At 45.3% G+C, this 16,611-nt stretch overlaps 1 protein-coding gene and 1 non-coding gene across 3 annotated transcripts; both read left to right on the forward strand.

Annotated features, from left to right (window-relative positions):
• The first annotated feature begins 1,207 nt into the window (after window positions 1–1,207).
• Window positions 1,208–8,289, forward strand: LOC117861040 (golgin candidate 3). Of its 2 annotated transcripts, none has more exons than XM_034744503.2 (15): window positions 1,208–1,555; window positions 3,458–3,556; window positions 3,791–3,874; window positions 3,967–4,110; window positions 4,361–4,493; window positions 4,595–4,659; window positions 4,771–4,941; window positions 5,050–5,151; window positions 5,556–5,663; window positions 5,854–6,150; window positions 6,237–6,302; window positions 6,468–6,670; window positions 7,196–7,250; window positions 7,340–7,525; window positions 7,682–8,289. In XM_034744503.2, exons 1-15 carry the CDS (start codon window positions 1,337–1,339, stop codon window positions 7,976–7,978), a joined length of 2,229 nt encoding a protein of 742 aa, XP_034600394.1. In that variant the 5' UTR covers window positions 1,208–1,336; the 3' UTR covers window positions 7,979–8,289. The 2 variants fall into 2 exon arrangements, with proteins under 2 accessions (XP_034600394.1, XP_034600395.1); XM_034744504.2 differs by having other exon boundaries at window positions 1,515–1,555; window positions 3,791–3,848.
• Window positions 8,290–8,562: 273 nt separating this feature from the next.
• TRNAD-GUC (transfer RNA aspartic acid (anticodon GUC)) lies at window positions 8,563–8,634 on the forward strand. The gene has a single exon. It is a non-coding gene; the product is annotated as a tRNA-Asp (tRNA).
• The last annotated feature ends 7,977 nt before the right edge of the window (window positions 8,635–16,611 follow it).

Genomic DNA, 16,611 nt, shown 5'->3' on the forward strand with positions numbered 1-16,611 from the left:
GAGCCGGGCATTCATACATGGGCTACTACAACTATATGGGGGACAACTATATGGAGGACTCATAGCTAGTTGGGATGGACCAGCCTCCCCAGCCTGGGTCCTGGATCCGCCCTGGCTATTTGAGAGATTTACCTTTTAACTTGCGATAAGGTTTGTAATTTTAGTTCATTACAAATCGAAAGAAGTCCATTTTGACCATCCAATTTTTGTTAGAGTTTGATTTGACCGTGTGACTCCAAAACCAGGAACCATTGGTTACTCAATTATTAAAACCGTTCACATGTGGTCATATGGTCATTTGATTGTTTCTGTTAGTGGTTCCGCTAACACGGAGAACACGTGGCAGTGAGCCCACATGCTAGCTCAATCTTCTCTCTTTCTCTTCTCCTTCTTCCTCTTTATTCTCCAACCCTGCTTCCAACCCCGCCTGTGCTGCCTCATCCACCTCTGTGCTCCTCTTGCTCGGCAACCTCCTTCATCTTTGTGCTCCTCTCGCTCGGCGAGCTTGTCTCTGCCACCGCTCGTGCTTACCTCCATCCGACAGCATCAGGATGGCCGCCACTCATGGTTGGTCCCACCCCATGACATGTGGACCCACTATGAGTCCATGTGTCATTCCTATTAGCGAAATGACTAACCAAAATAGCTACATGACCAAATGTCAGTTTTGAAGATTGAGCGGTCAAAGAATCTTAAATTTGGAGTTGAATGGTCATGACTCCAATGATAGTTGCATGATCAAAAGTAAACTTCTTCCTTTACATATTCTAGATTCCAGGACCTGCTATTATGAACTATTTTGGATTTGAGATCGGGGTGAGCAAGAAAATCAACTGATATTGGTGCCAAATGCCAATGGCACGCCACCCCAAGTCGAGCTCACACCGTCCAGACTCGGGCATGTTCGTTTTAACTTATAAGCCGGCTGAAAAGCTGAAACGGCTGATTTGTTGTGAGAGAAAAATACTGTTGGTGGCTGATAAGCCGACTGAATAAGCTGAAGGGAACAGTGACTCGAGATCCACCTGCCGTAGAAGCGCAACACACGCTACAAAGTCAAACCAGAAAAGAAACGGAAAATTTTACGGAAGCGTCGAAATACAAAAAAAATCAAAAAGGAAAAACCTGTCTTCGTTCCTAACCCCGCGTTGGCGTCGCGTGGCCTCCTTCCGTTACTCCCCGTCCCACTCCTCCCACCTCTCTCAGATCTCCCAACTCCCCTCCCCTCCCCTCCCGCCACCGCCCCCCAAACCCTACCCGTCGCCCTCGCCGGATCCGGCCAGACCCGCGATCCCCCGCGCGACGAGGAACAGCAGCGGTGGCGCCCGCGGCGGCGATGAGGAGCTCCATCGCCACCTACCGGGAGAGCCTCTCCCGGCTCGCCGTCGAGGTCGACGACGCCGCGGCCGACGAGGTCCCCGTGCCGTCGGCCCCGGCGGACGCGAGGGGAGGGGACCTCTCCGCCACGCCGCCGTCGTCGGGGAGGCGCCGGCGGTACTCCCGCCCCGGCCCCAGTCCTGGCCCCGGCTCCGACTCTTCCGCTGAGCCCGACGAGGTAACCATCCCCGTCCCCCGCGGCAAAATCCCCTTTTGCGAATTGGTACGACAAGAGGCTCCGGGGCTCCGGGTTCCTTCTTCTTTAGCAGGACCCGAAGCTCTCTACCTTTGGCCGCCGATACTATGAACCCCCCAGCCCACACGCATAGCCGGGGCATCAGAGGGCAACTCGCATTGTTAAACTGGCTCTCGAAGAAAAAAGGAGTACTGCATTTGAGTGTGTCCATATCTGGGTTTAGGCCGTCCATACATTTGGATGAAGCCATTCTCTCTCATTACCCATGTGTTGGGGGTGGAAGATAAGCTATTTTCCCTGTCAATCCCACCTAATATGTATGGATTAGAGGGGATTATGAAGTATCCGAACTAAGCCTGGGTGTTGCTAGGGAGGAGGATGAGGGATTGGTACAGGTTAAAGTAGCCATTGCCTCCGATTGATTCGTCGTGCGATTAGTTTGGTTTGAGCTAGGATGCATAGCTTCATGGCCGTAGCTTATAATGTCTTCTCTCTGATTTGGTAGGTTTTCTATTGCTACTTAGCACAGAAATGCTGCAAATCGTGTCAAGTGGTTGTCATTGTAGTTGATTGTTAAAAATTGTAAAAATTGTTAAAAGCAGTGAGAATTGAACTCCTTGCTCACAGCATGCGGTAAAAATGGAGGTGTTTAGTGGTGATCATTTCACAGGCAGTGGCGGACCCAGCTTTTGTTGAAGACTAGGGCCAAAGTCAGTAGCCAAAACTACCACATATATATCACATATGGAGTAATTGGTTTAAATTGAAAATATGCTTGATTATGTGTTTAATTGTGCGATAAACAACAAGTAACACAAAAAAATAAATACCTAAGCATGTTTATCTTCTATCTTTTCTTAGTTAAACATTTTGCTTAATGTAATTCAATCCAGCCTGTCGTAGAGGCCTGGAGGGGAGTTGTTGGACATCACGGAAGAACAGAACTCGAACTAGAACTTAGCGTAGGAAGTAGCTGTAGCCTCACCGTCTCCCTGTCGGCGTCTGTATCAGGTGGACCCCTGAACGATACAGTTCATGCAGTTACTATTCTATTGAATCCGCCTCTAGTTCTTGTTCAATAATTTCCCTCGAGTTCTTCTGAGTTTTGCTGCGATTCTCAATCTCTTTTACGGGTTCCTCGCACACTTCTCAAGAGTGAAGTGGAGTGGAGCCGTGGAGATGATCTGCTCTGGAGACTGGAGCTGCAGATGGAAGGGGGCTGCACCTGCGCGCCGGCACCGCTGCAGCGCTGCATTTTGTGGGTGGCGCCGGCCGGCTGGCCGGCTGCACGGCCCCTTGGCCCTTGCGGCCTGCTGCGGAGGGATGGAGGAGAGCTGTGTGCCGTGCATGCCTGCGGAAGGGTGCTGGACGGCTGGTGGTGCGGGGGCGGCAGCGGTGCTGTCCCTACTGAGCCAGCGAAGCAAGTCACATCGACATGGGTGCGTGAGTGCGATGCTCAACGCCCAACGGAGGGGGATCGGTGTGGTGTGTGTTGCTGTTGTGTGCCCTGGTCAGTGGACTAGCGTGATGTTTTTGACCAAAACTGAAGGGAGGTACTCGGGATTACTGACCCATGACTAGGGCCATGGCCCTACTGGCCTTAGTCACAGGTCCGCCCCTGTTCACAGGACATATTGCACAGAAGCTATCCCTGGGGACTGGCGTACTATATATGCTGATAGCCATTTTTTTATTAGCTGTCGTTACTACTGAGTATCCAGGTCTCTCCTTATATTAAAGTGCAAAGCGAGCTCTAATTTGGAATGTTTCATGGGGTTCTACTAGACCTAAAAGCAAATCATCTGGTTCCATTTCTGCATGATAAATTTGAAAACAGTGTAATAGTTACAGTTTGAATCGATGTGGTTTCACTTTTCATTACAGATTTCTAAACTCAGGGAGGATATCCAAAAGCTTCAAGCTTCGGAGGCCGAAATAAAGGCATTATCATTCAATTATGCTGCAATGCTAAAGGAAAAAGAGGTATGCCTCCTGTTAAGGTCTCTCTGTTTCTCTCTTTTCTACATATCTGCTTGCCAGACCGTTGTTACTGGATACATTGTTTTTAACGCAAAAACCCTATTACACTATTTTAGCACATCATAAAATGGTATTGTATGATTGTATCATTGTAAGATGTCATTAGATACATGGAGAGTTTCTCTGATTTTATATCACTTACAAGCTTCCTTACATGTGATGTGTATGTTTTTATAGGAACAACTGGGAAAACTTCGTGAAGAAAATGGATCTCTTAAGAGAAATTTGGAGAGCTGTAAGGCAGTTTCAGCCAATTCTAATGTAATTGTGTGTTTTATACATTTTCATGGAGATGCTATTTATCATTTATTATGTAGTATATGCCACTATGATACATTCTTCAAATCTCACAGGGTACTTTCGAAAGATCACCCAGAGCTCAAAGGAATTCAGTTCAGGAAAATTCATTGAACACCACCAAGCAGAATGGATATGGTGGTGGTTCTTCCCATGGTATCCAGCCAAACGGTCTGCACTCGGTAACAGGACAACCTAAGGTAGTTATAACTGATAAGCAGTTTCATTGCATTGTATTATGTTGTTCTGTAACTTCATTGCTTATGTTTTCTTCACACCCTGATCCTATTTGGAAGTAGGTGACAAGATTCCCTTTGTCCTACATAAGTGTTAAAAAGAAGAATTTTCATCTTATAGATGTTGGTTATTCCATTGAAACTTTGAAAGGCACACTGCATTTAATGTGGAATAACTACTGCTGCTATTTATTGACACCAAAGTATGCTACAGGGAAATGTGTTGGAGGAAGAGAGAGCATCCTTTGCTTTGAAGCAGGCTAGTCTTGAAAATGAAATCAAACAATTGAAACAACAACTCAGCAATAAGTCCAAGAAAGAAACTGAAATTGAAAGGAAGCTAGAAGGTATGAGCAAGGTCCAATTTGTTCCATCTTTAAACAGTCAGGAGCCATTATTCAAATTTACTTAGCTTTATTCACCTAAATATTCTGTTTCTGCATTTTAGATGAGAACAAGCGGAATGGATTTCTTCAACAAGAGCTAAATGAACTCAAGATCAACAAAGAGAGGGTATGTTTGTTTTCTTTGAAAGTAAATTCATATGTATCTTGATCCGCAGTCAACAATATGCAAGTTTGGACTCCATGGATATGAAGATCTTTCTTTTATATACTTCTATAGATATCGACTAGCATGGAAGAGCTGCATAAGGAACTGAATGAGAAGAAATCGGAGTTGAGACGTGTGCAAGATGAGTTGAGCAGAAGGGACAAGGAGCACGTATCAGATGGATCATTTCAGAGCCTAAGGAGCATGTTAATGGCTCTACAGAAGGAGAACTCTGACCTAAAGGTCTTAATTGTTTGTACATCTACTGCAGGCTTCTAGCGTTGCTATAATAATAGTGCAAATGGTTTCTACGGCAATGATTTTTGACAACAAAGAAGTTTACTTCTGCAGATAGAGAGAGCCAGGCTTGAGGCAGATCTCAAGAGTACGAAGAGTACCTCACAAAAAACTGCCGACGGTACATCAGATAACAAGATCCCTGACTCGGGAAAGGTAGACTCTTGCTCTGATGCTGTGCCTCAGATATATATAATTTGTATGGTAACCAATGTCTCTGGAAGATACATGGGAGATTGTTTGTCTTCTATTCTTTTGGTTCAATGGGAACACTATTTGTTATTTTGACTTTTTGGAAGTTGATGTAAATTATTAAATCAAGGCCTCGATGATATAAGTTTCTTAATTTTCTGAAATGAATTGTTCTACAATTTTTGCTAGTATAGGAGTCTTCCTAAACTATCAGTACCACTTAGTTTGTCCATTTCACAATTGATTACTTTTTGTTAACTAGGAGTTATGGCCTAAAAATACAATGCTTTGTAGTGCACTGTACCAGTTATTCCACTAAACGGCAAAGAGAATAAGAGTACTGATGTGCTTGTAGTTCAACTGTGAAGGTTAAGGAAGAAATGGAATCGTTGAAAAGAGCACTACAGGATGCTTCCCGTGAGAGAGACAAAGCAGTGCAGGATTTGGCTCGGCTGAAGCAGCATTTGTTAGATAAGGTAGCCATGTATTCTTATCTTGTAATTTTCTTGCATTCTTTCCTACTAGTGATATAAGGAAGAGTATGTCGTCCTTGCTTCATTCCACTTCTGAACACAAGTTATGTGCCATAGTTTATGCAAAATGCGATAGCTTTTAAAGGAACAATATGATGTGCAAACTGATGGACAAATCTTTGTTCTTCATTAGGACATGGAGGACCAAGAAAAGATGGATGAAGATAGTAAACTCATTGAAGAATTGCGGGTAATCTGTGAGCAGCAAAGGGCTCATATAATGCAGTTAGAGAGGGCTTTAAAGGTGGAGATAGCAAAGCAGGAGGAGAGCAAAAGGATCATAAACGAAGAGCACCAGAGGTCAAATGAACATGTGGAAGATTTGAAGTCCAAGCTTGCTAGCTGTATGAGTGCACTTGAATCAAAAAATGTGGAGCTGCTAAATCTTCAGACTGCCCTTGGACAGTACTATGCTGAGAGTGAAGCCAAAGTAATTGAATTCTTAGAGTATTCCTTGTTTGAAACTTATTAATTTGCAAATTTCCAGATTAATTTTGGTATTCAATATGTATGTAGGAACGGCTTGGAGGTGATTTAGCTGTTGCTAGGGAAGAATTGTCCAAACTATCACAGTCATTAAAGGTAAAACAGAGGCACACTTCATAAATTCTTTAGCAAGCATTACTGACTTCCGTACTTTGATTGCCCCTCTTATTGTTTTATTAGATTCATGAATGCCTAAATATGGTGTGCCCACAAACTTTGATGGTGCCTAATTGACACTGCTAAGACATCCTTTTTATGCAGGTGGCGAATCAAACTATTGAGATCTCAAGAAGAGAGAAGGAAGATATAGCTACCAAACTTTCACAAGCAGAGAGGATGTTAACAGATGGGAAGCGCTCCATGCAGAAGCTTGAGGATGATAATTCAAGATTACGACGTGCCCTAGAACAAAGCATGACAACAGTGAATAGGATGTCACTAGATTCAGATAACTCCGTTGACAGGTTGGTAATTATTACATATTCTTCTGTAATGGTTTTAGTGAATCCATGTACGGATGATAGCTGGTTTATAATTATTTGTATGTGTTCTTTGGGGATGACAATTTTTCCCCAATACATGATAAACTGTAAGAGTTCATGACTTCTCTAAATGAGCCCATGGACGAACATTCAATCCCAAACCTTTGTAGGAAAAATAAGAAAAAATAAGATATCTGAACTGCAAAAACTAGGCCAACAAAGTTTTCCTTTCCTCCTGTTTTCATATTTTTCTCCTTTTCCAAAAAAAAATAGTTGATGGTCAAAACTTGAGTACTTGACTGCTTGTTAATCTAAAGACCACACCATGCCATCTGCAATTTAACATTCCAAATTTTAATCTTCCTGTTCCATAGCATAGTTCTCTGTTTAGCAAGATATATTTTGTATACATAATGTTTTCTTTTTCTTCCTGCACTTCAATCAGACATACCATTGTATGGTATATGATATATGCAACAGATACACTTATCAAACTTTTGCTTGCAGGCGCATTGTGATTAAATTGCTAGTCACCTACTTCCAACGGAATCACAGTAAAGAGGTGCGTGGCTCATCTAAATCAAATAGTGTCATGTATTTTGAAAATGAAAAAATGTTATCAAATAATATACTAATATCGGGTATTGGCAGGTTCTGGACCTCATGGTTCGCATGCTTGGCTTCTCGGAGGAAGACAAGCAAAGGATTGGCTTTGCACAAAATAATGCTGGTAAGGGTGTTGTACGCGGTGTTTTGGGCCTCCCGGGACGCCTTGTTGGAGGAATTGTTGGTGGTGGTTCATCCGGCAAATCTACCCAAGCATCTCAGGATAGCCAGGTGAGATCTATATGTCCGATACCTTAGTTTGTTCTTTCATATTCCTAATTCTTTCACCTCTGAAGTTCAGCAGACGTTGAGGACCATTAACCTTTATCTTTCCATTATGTTACAACCTGTTGGTTGATATTGGTATCCTCGTGGCATTATGTGCAGTCATTCGCAGACCTATGGGTGGACTTCCTGCTCAAGGAGACGGAAGAAAGGGAGAAACGAGAAGCCTCAGAAGCTGCGAGGCAGTCGCAGGAAGAGAGCCAAACTGCAACTAGTACTAGTAGTTCTTCGAGCATCCCACAACCATCACAGCACCCCTCAAACCTCGCACCTGGCCCTTCCACAACCACAAGGCCACATCTTTTTGGTCGTCCAGACTCTGAATTCTCAACAGTTCCACTTGCATCATCGTCATACTCATCCGTGCCGACTCCATTCTTAAGACCACCTCCAAGATGATTGCAGTCAAGTGTACACTGTACAGTATTGGATTCCTTTTTGTTCCGGGGCTGGTCCCACATCCAAAGGTTAAGCTATTTGTTTCATTCGTTGACAATGCGATGATGATAATAGTTGATTCAAAATTTACCCTCCTGTTTTCCTCCTTGGTTCATGTAAAGAAGCTAATATGTAAATGGACGGTCTCCCACCCTTGACAATGGATGGAGATAGAACCAGAACTGTTGATTATACCATGTATGAGAATCGGAACTCTGTGTAGCAGTGTTGTATCGATATGAATATGAGGGAAAAAAAAGTTCGGCATCCAAGCTGAGTATTGATGTGTGTTTTGCAGTATTGTGTTTTGTTAGGATGAAGGGAGGGAGAACTGTCTTCCCTTTCCCGGACGATGCTAGGATTGTGAAGTCAACAAAATGGCTTGCGCCACCAAAATGAGTAGAAAACATTCATTAGAAAAACAAAAATAAGGAGTACAAAACATTCATTAGAAAAACAAAAAATAAGGAAAACAACGGGAATTGAAAGATACTTGGGTTTTAAGTTTCGGTTAACAAAGGTTTCAAAATGTTGCTATCAACCAAGTCGTTGTAGTATAGTGGTGAGTATTTCCGCCTGTCACGCGGACGACCCGGGTTCGATCCCCGGCAACGGCGCATTTTTTTTTATTTTTGTGCCCTTTTTTTTTTTGTCTCCCTTCAATACCCATGGATCTCAATGTCACTGCCTTCTTTTTCCTCAGCCTTGTAATCACGTACCGTAAAAATAAAATTAACAATCAGCATACCATGGATCCGATTTGTATATCACCATGGTGCTTTTGGTTTGGCTTCTAAACCTGCTTTTGCTTCAATAAAAGTTAATTTTTTTTTATTTTGTGTCTCTTCAAAACTCATGGATCTCAATGTCACTACCTTCTTTTTATTCCTGTATGAGCATACTCAGCCCTGTAATCACGTACCGGAAAAACAAAATTAACAATCAGCATACCATGGATCCGATTTATATATTACTATAGGTGCTTTTAGTTTAGTTTCCAAACCTGCTTTTACTTCAGTAAAAATCAAAAATCAAATCAAAGGAGTGAGCTTCCACTCGGGTGCTTCCACAAAAGCAACATTTTTTTATTTCATTTTCCATAGCAAGTTCGGAGTGCTTTTACCGGCTGCGAGTCTTTCAGCAAAATTACCCGCCATGTCACTGGACATGGACATGGACGTACCGTTTCGTACCAGGGTTCCGGCGGAGGTCCGCACCTGCCCGCCGGCGGCGCCCCTCCTCCGCCTCCCATCAAGCCGGCCGCCCCTCTCCGGCGACCACCCCTTCGGGCCCCTCTTCTCCTCCGGGCGCAAGGAGCTTCCTCGCCGGCGCCAGGAGGTCCCCTTCGGCGGCGACCTTCTCTATATCCTTGCTAGCGCCGTCTCCCCTGGCCGCTTTGCACCCCGTCCGCCTCCCCTGCGAGATCTTGCATCCCTGCCTCCCCCGTCTGATCTGCAGGTAATCTCCCTCAACTGCCTTGCGTCAGGTCCAGCACGGTGCACGACGATGCAGCTGCCAATCTCGCGCGCCCTCCCTCAACGGCGAAGATGATGAGGACCGAGAACACCTTCCTCCCTGCAGCCCTGCGGGCTTCGTCTCCCTGTTCTCGGCTTTCTCCCTCGAGTGCCACCTCGCCACCGGCCTCCTCGCCAAGCTGGAGCACGGTGAGCCTGCCACAAGATCTGCAGCATCTCGTTCTTGTGCTCGTTCCTGTGTGTTATGTTCAAGTGGATTTCTTAAGCTGTGTCATTGTGCTTGCAATTGCTATCAGTGGCTGAGCATAGAATTTCTCGCTGCAGCACGTCATGTGTTTGATAAAATGTTCCTATCAGATACTGTTAGTATAGGTGTCATCCTGTGTGTTGATTGATTGGATGAGAAATTGATAAGTTGGTACAACTGATGTCCTCCTGTTTTTTAGGCTTACTTCTATTGATGATGATGCTGTTCGACAGCACGGCATTTTATTTCTTTCTGTACATAGTGATGTATAGAATCCTCCATGCTGACTTGAAACTGACCTGCAGTTCTATCTCCATGTAAATGTAAGTATGAGTTGGTTTCAATTGCTCTGAATAACTCTAAATAGTAAATACCATTGTTCTTTCCTGAAAGTTGGCACAAGCAAGTTTTCCTAGTCGTACTCAGAAGAGGGAGATAATTAGTGCAAGAGGGAGATAATTATGTTGACGAAGGACATTTTATATAAACCATATGTCTTTTGTAAAATTCTATTGTTGTAATTGTGTGGACCATCTCTTAATGGTGGATGCAAAACTTAAAAAAAATTTAAGTTTCCCTTTTCTAAAATGGTAATTTGCATGTGAATTATTGAACAGCACAGTGTTTTACAATCAATTTGAATATCAACAGTTCCTCAAGCCTTCAAGGGCATTACAGACTTTTTTTTTTACCAAACCTACAGTTTCACAGTTGTTCCAACCAAACGGCTTTTAACGTTCTCACAGCTTACAACTCACAGCAGCTTTTTTCACAGCTCAAAGCCCACAACAGTTTTTCCACAGCTCACAGTCCAACCAAACAGACCCTCACTACGGGAAACAGAACCTTTGCCGAGTGCCCCGGGCACTCGGCAAAGGCCTAAAAACACTCGGCAAAGCCTTTGCCGAGTGTAACACTCGGCAAAGAGCACACGGCAAATTTTGTGTCGGCAAAGACTAGTTCGCCGAGTGTCAAAACTCGAACACTCGGCAAACATGTTGCCGACGGCCAAAAAACACTCGGCGAAAAGATGTACTCGGCGAATTGCGGACTGACGGCGTCGGGTAACGGCGGGTTTGCCGAGTGCCAAACGGGAGGCACTCGGCAAACACCGGGTCTTTGCCGAGTGCCAACACTCGGCAAAGACCGGGAGTTTGCCGAGTGTCAGGCGCCTGGCACTCGGCAAACACGGTCCCTTTGCCGAGTGCCGGCTCCCGAGCACTCGGCAAAGCCGGCGCCTTTTGCCGTGTGCCGGCTCCCGGGCACTCGGCAAACCGGCCCCCTTTGCCGAGTGCCCTGACCGTAGCACTCGGCAAACAATGCCCCTTTGCCGAGTGCCTTGACCATAGCACTCGGCAAAGGACCTTTCCTACACCTGGGAAATGCCCCTTTGCCGAGTGTTAAGGCCAAAACACTCGGCAAAGGCCCCTCTTTGCCGAGTGTAACACTCGGCAAAGTGACCAGAACCGCCCCTTTTTCGACATTTTGCCACGTATAACGGACCCCTCTCAATTCATAATACACATATCACAGGCATTTATAATAAACAATTACATGCATAATTCACAACCACAGGCATAATTCATAAACATCACAGGCATAGTTCAACATAAGCACGAAATAATCCATAAATCCAAGTTCTTGTCACAATTTAGTTTCCACATTGTTCACAACCAAGTCTACTTCCGTGGAGGCCAAGGAGATCACTGCGACAAATCTTGATCTTCATTATTCGAAGCCGCCGATTGATTCTGCACATAGGATAGGACATTCTGAGGTAACATCTAAAGTTGTCAAATTTAAACTATTGAATCTTAAGCACAATGTGTCAAGTGACTCACAGGAGTAGTCGTGGGTGGCTGCGGCGGAGGGAACATCATCGGCGGTGGCGGAGGCAAAGACTGTCCCATGCTCGAAGCAAAGGTCTGCATGTACTGGAACATCTGCTCCATCCTAATCCGGTTTTCCTCCTCCATCCTCCGCCGCATTTCCTCCATCTGCGCCGCCATCTCCTCTTGATTCTTCCTTGATTCTTCCACCTGGGCCTACAATATTTTATTGCAATGTTATAATGCAAAGCTAAAGTACAACAACAAACGAAGTGTGCTTCTTCGAAAGTGTGCTTCATGAAAGTCATTTAACATGTCTCCCACCCCGGCATCATCATCAAATTCCTCGATGCGTTGTCTCAAGACCTCCTCTCTCCCACGGTCAGATTCACCATGGTAGATCCACCTGGTGTAGTCTGACGTAAATCCGTTCTTCACCAGATGTTTGCCCATGTCTAGCTTGGTTTGCCGACGCATGTTTCCACATTTGCTGCACGGACACCAAGTCGATCGAGCTCAATTGACACTTGCAAACGCCCGTTCCAAGAAAGCATCCGTCTTGTCAAGCCATTCATTGGTCAACATATTCTGACTAGTGCGACCCGTGTACATCCACTGACGATCCTCCATCCTCTACCATTTAAATAAGTAATACAAAATTCACATTGCATATACACGTTCCTATATTGTCTACTAGGTAAAGATAGGTCCTAATCCCACCCGAGGATGTGTAGATGGGTTTAGTATCCATGGTCTACTCCGACCCGAGATAAAATTTCGGCAGCACCTCCCCGCTGTTCTCCAAATACACGTCCTTGATAGGAGATTGTGTATCTAGAGAACAACAGGGAGGTGCTGCCGAAATTTTATCTCGGGTCGGAGTAGACCATGGATACTAAACCCACCTACACATCCTCGGGTTGTCCAAAAAACGTGGACAATTCGAAACAGATACGATTATAGATATGCAAAGATCTGCATATTTCCAACCGTATCTCTTTCGAACGGGAGACACCTAACTAGGTTACGTGATATACGAATATTATACGGAAAGAGAGGTGTAGCATGCCTCACCTTGCTATCCTGCAAAGTGACGAGTCGAGGACGGTCCTTGTAAGCCTCTCCTGCAACAAAAGAAACAAAGCACTGTTTAAGTCAAAATTCCGGCAGCATCTCCCCTGCACGGGGAGGTTTCCAAAACCTGCAACATAATAAATGGCACGATGGCCGACAACCACAATCTCACCAAAGAGTTGGCACGATGGCCAACAACCACAACCACAACCAACCACACCTCTATTCTTTTCAACATTTTGTAATTTCTACTCTTCCTTCTTCTCGAATTTTCTAAATCCATACCTCTAATTTATAAAATAAATGCTACCACATCCTAGCACCTCTCTAGTATTTTCAACATTTAATTTCTAATTTCCAATTTTCATGCATACTCTAATTTATGATGTGTAGCGGCAACATAAACTTACCGGAGGGGTGACGGAGGAGCGGGCGTGGGGCGGCGGCGGGGGCGCGGCCTAGCGGCGACGGCGCGGGGCGGCCGAGGGTCGGGGCCGGGGGTCGGGGCCGGCCGGCGCGGGGCGGCTAGGGGCGGCCGGGGCCGGCGGCGGGCATGTGCGGGGCAGGCCGGCAGCGGGACGCCCGGGGCCGGCGTTGGGCGGCCGGGGCCGGCCGCGGGCGGCGCGGGCCGGGGGCGGCGTCGGGCGGCCGGAGCGGTGTCGGGCCGGGGCGGCGTCGGGGCGGGCGGCGCAGGCGGCGTGGGGCGGGCGGCGCGGGCGGCGGCGTGGGGCAGGCGGCGGCATGGGGCGGGCGGCGCGGGCGGCGACGTGGGGCAGGCGGCGGCGTGGGGCGGCGGCGGCGGGCGGCGCGGGCGGCTAGCGGGGCAGGCGGCCGGGGGGGCGTGCGGCGCGGGCGGTCAGCGGGGCGGGCGGCGCGTGCCTGTATGTGTGGTTGTGTGTGTGTATGTGCGGGGCGGGCGGCCGGGACTTAGCGGATTACATTGCATATTCGAAACCTTTGCCGAGTGCTGTTGATCTAGCACTCGGCACACCCTTTGCCGAGTGCTAGATCCATGGCACTCGGCAAAGTATAGTTTTTTCCCCGAATTGAATTGCATACTGAGGCTGTCACGTGGACCCAGGGTAACCTTTGCCGAGTGCCCCTGATCTAGCACTCGGCAAAGGGTGTGCCGAGTGCTAGATCAAGAGCACTCGGCAAAGTGCAGTTTTTTTCCCCGAATTGCGTACTGACGCTGTCACGTGGGCCCGGGGTAATCTTTGCCGAGTGCCCTATTTATGACACTCGGCAAACAATATCTTTGCCCAGTGCCCTACTGCGACACTCGGCAAACACCTACCTATATTGCATGTGCAACAACACTTTTACTAATTAAAAGTATGTAAACTTTGTGTAAACCTAGTCAAATTCACTAAACATTGCGTATTCCATTTTTTAAGTAATATTGTTCCATTATTTCATGGATTTATAGCTCATATTTAATTTATATCTATTAAATTCATATACGTGCAATTAATGAATAAAAATTACCAAACGGATCTGAAAATTTCCCAAAATTTGACATGAACCAATCTATGTTCTCTATAGCCTATAAAAAAATTTGGACTCAATGAGAATTACATTTATCGATCCATCTCAAATCTTACCGGATCCTTTCAACTTCTACGAATCCTCTCCGGAGATGCTTCGAATTCTAAACATCATATGTCAAAACTTGTGCGAAACCTTGTCAATTTTTTACCACAGCCTCTGCATACAAAATCATAGCATCTTGCAAAATCTCATGATTTTCAAACTTCGTTTGTATTTTTGAGAATTAAACAATCATTTGGCCACATGTTCGTAGTCGTGTTTCCTTAGCAAAATGTTCGAAATTTCTTTTCATTTTCTGGGTGAGACCTCAATTTGGACTCACTAACATGAATATGATTTTTCCACTCATATTATTCCATTATTCCAACCACCTGCAGTTCAAATTTGACTTAAATCAAAAAATTACTCTAAATGAAATTAATTGATTAAATATAGCAAACAGGTCAAAGAATATATTGCCCTCCATTGACACTCGGCAAAGACTAACGTCCGTCACGGAGGGCCGCCGGCGGCGGCACGGGGAAGTCACGTGGGCGTCAGTTTGCCGAGTGTCAAACTTTGCCGAGTGTCAAACTTTGCCGAGTGCCTCCTGGGTGTTTGCCGAGTGTTTTTTGGGTGGCACTCGGCAAACTGGTCGTTCGCCGAGTGTTTTATTTTTGCCGAGTGTTTTTGATGTTACACTCGGCAAAACGGTCCTTCGCCGAGTGCCCGAAAAAATGCACTCGGCGAAGTAATTACACTCGGCGACTTTGAGGTTTCCCGTAGTGCCTGTGAATCGACATCGCCAATCTGAATTGCTTGCCTCGTTTTGTTTCACTTGCTACAGAAGTATGGAGCTGCAGCTGACTTGGGTGCAATGCTGCCAAGCCAGCGACCATGCATGCCCCATAATGTTGCCTTGTATTCTTGTTGAATTTCGTTTTCAGACACGGCGGCATGCATGCACGTTTGCAGCTACTCAAGATATTCAAGCTCTGAAATTTTGCAGAGATGAGGAAACCAGAACAGTACTTCGATCTTTCATTTCTGATGGCCATAGATCATCTCCAGTAGTCCAAACAGTTGTTTCTTGTTCTATTGCACAAGCAAATCATAAATCATAATGGTCACAAATTCTTGCTTAAATTCTTGCAACTCAAATAACTGAACAAATAAGCAGCCAAATGTTTTGGAAACAGATGCTCATGCTTGTTAAAACGCTGCGGCGAGAATTTTTTTTTTAAATACTTGAGATCCTGAACTGTTTGATGGTTTGCATAAGGTGATCGACCGTCGCATTTGTGATCTCTGTCCCTCTAGAACTTGTGGATTTTAAATGCTTATAAAACGGATGCAGACGCCAATAGGCCTGTTTCAGTATGTTGGGCAGGCTACCTTTCCAATTACACTCATGCATGCCTGAGTGGACTGTGTAGACCTGAGTTACCTAGGTTTTATGACCTGCATGTGTTACGAGATAACTCCTCCGTATATGCATGTAGCAAGAAAGCAGATCATGAACAGGAAGCCCTAAAGAGCCATCCTTTCTCATCACGTTTCGACGTGTAGATCTGCGCAGAGCGTAATGTGATGAGCACGTGAACGCAAGATGCAGAAATTGGCTAAATCTGGCACATAGAAATACTCTTCTTTCCTGTATTTTTCGATTAATAATAATATCCATTTCATTCCACCATTTCAGTGAGCATTGTACATGATTGTACGTGATTATTTAGAGAAATTGTGCAGTTACACTATATCAGGATTTATACAGTGAACTCTATGCAGGGAAGGTTTTTGCATGTAACTCTATACGGAGAAGTTGCAAAGGTCAGGAAACAGTAAACTCTGGTCGTCGCCCCCTCAAGATTTGGAAGCAATTTTTACTGCGTTCGTCTATATTTTGTTTATCTCTGCTGTTTGATTTCATATCTTTTTTGTTTCAAAAAGAAAAAACTCGATTCCTGTCAAAAACGAAATAGCACTTTCACGTGAATTTTAATTCTTATATATGCTCACGGATAAGTGAATGCTGTTACAGTTTGTTATTACGAATCATCACAGACGACGCCACACGCTGCATCCTATACGCCACAGGATGGCCTTCCCAAAACCTGCAAGCTCATCCCTTGCTCCACCAAGCCAATGATACACTTGTTGGGCAAGAAAGGAAATGCGATATGGTATCAAGCAAAATCTCCATGAGCAAAGCAAGCCCACCGATGCCTTGTTAGCTTCACATGCATGTGCATGGGAGATGATGCTGATCATGCCAGGGAATGGGCAGTGACGTAATCTCGCGACCATCATTTTTTTTCTTACACAAGCAGCTAAACCTAAAGCTTTTGGTATGCATATCACAATGATCCATTGCTTGGCCTAACTTTCCTTGGTAGATCGGTGCAAGGCCGGGCATGGGCCATTGGGCGTGTGGGCCTA

This window comes from Setaria viridis, chromosome 6 (genome assembly GCF_005286985.2).
Source record: "Setaria viridis chromosome 6, Setaria_viridis_v4.0, whole genome shotgun sequence".
Taxonomy (NCBI): Eukaryota; Viridiplantae; Streptophyta; class Magnoliopsida; order Poales; family Poaceae; genus Setaria; species Setaria viridis.

Bases quoted from the DNA above. Each gene is read 5' to 3' on its own strand.
- LOC117861040 (XM_034744503.2), top strand. From the start codon at position 1,337: ATGAGGAGCTCCATCGCCACCTACCGGGAGAGCCTCTCCCGGCTCGCC. The intron at 1,556-3,457 runs GTAACCATCCCC...TTTTCATTACAG, and splicing joins CTTCCGCTGAGCCCGACGAG to ATTTCTAAACTCAGGGAGGA. The intron at 4,660-4,770 runs GTATGTTTGTTT...ATACTTCTATAG, and splicing joins TCAAGATCAACAAAGAGAGG to ATATCGACTAGCATGGAAGA.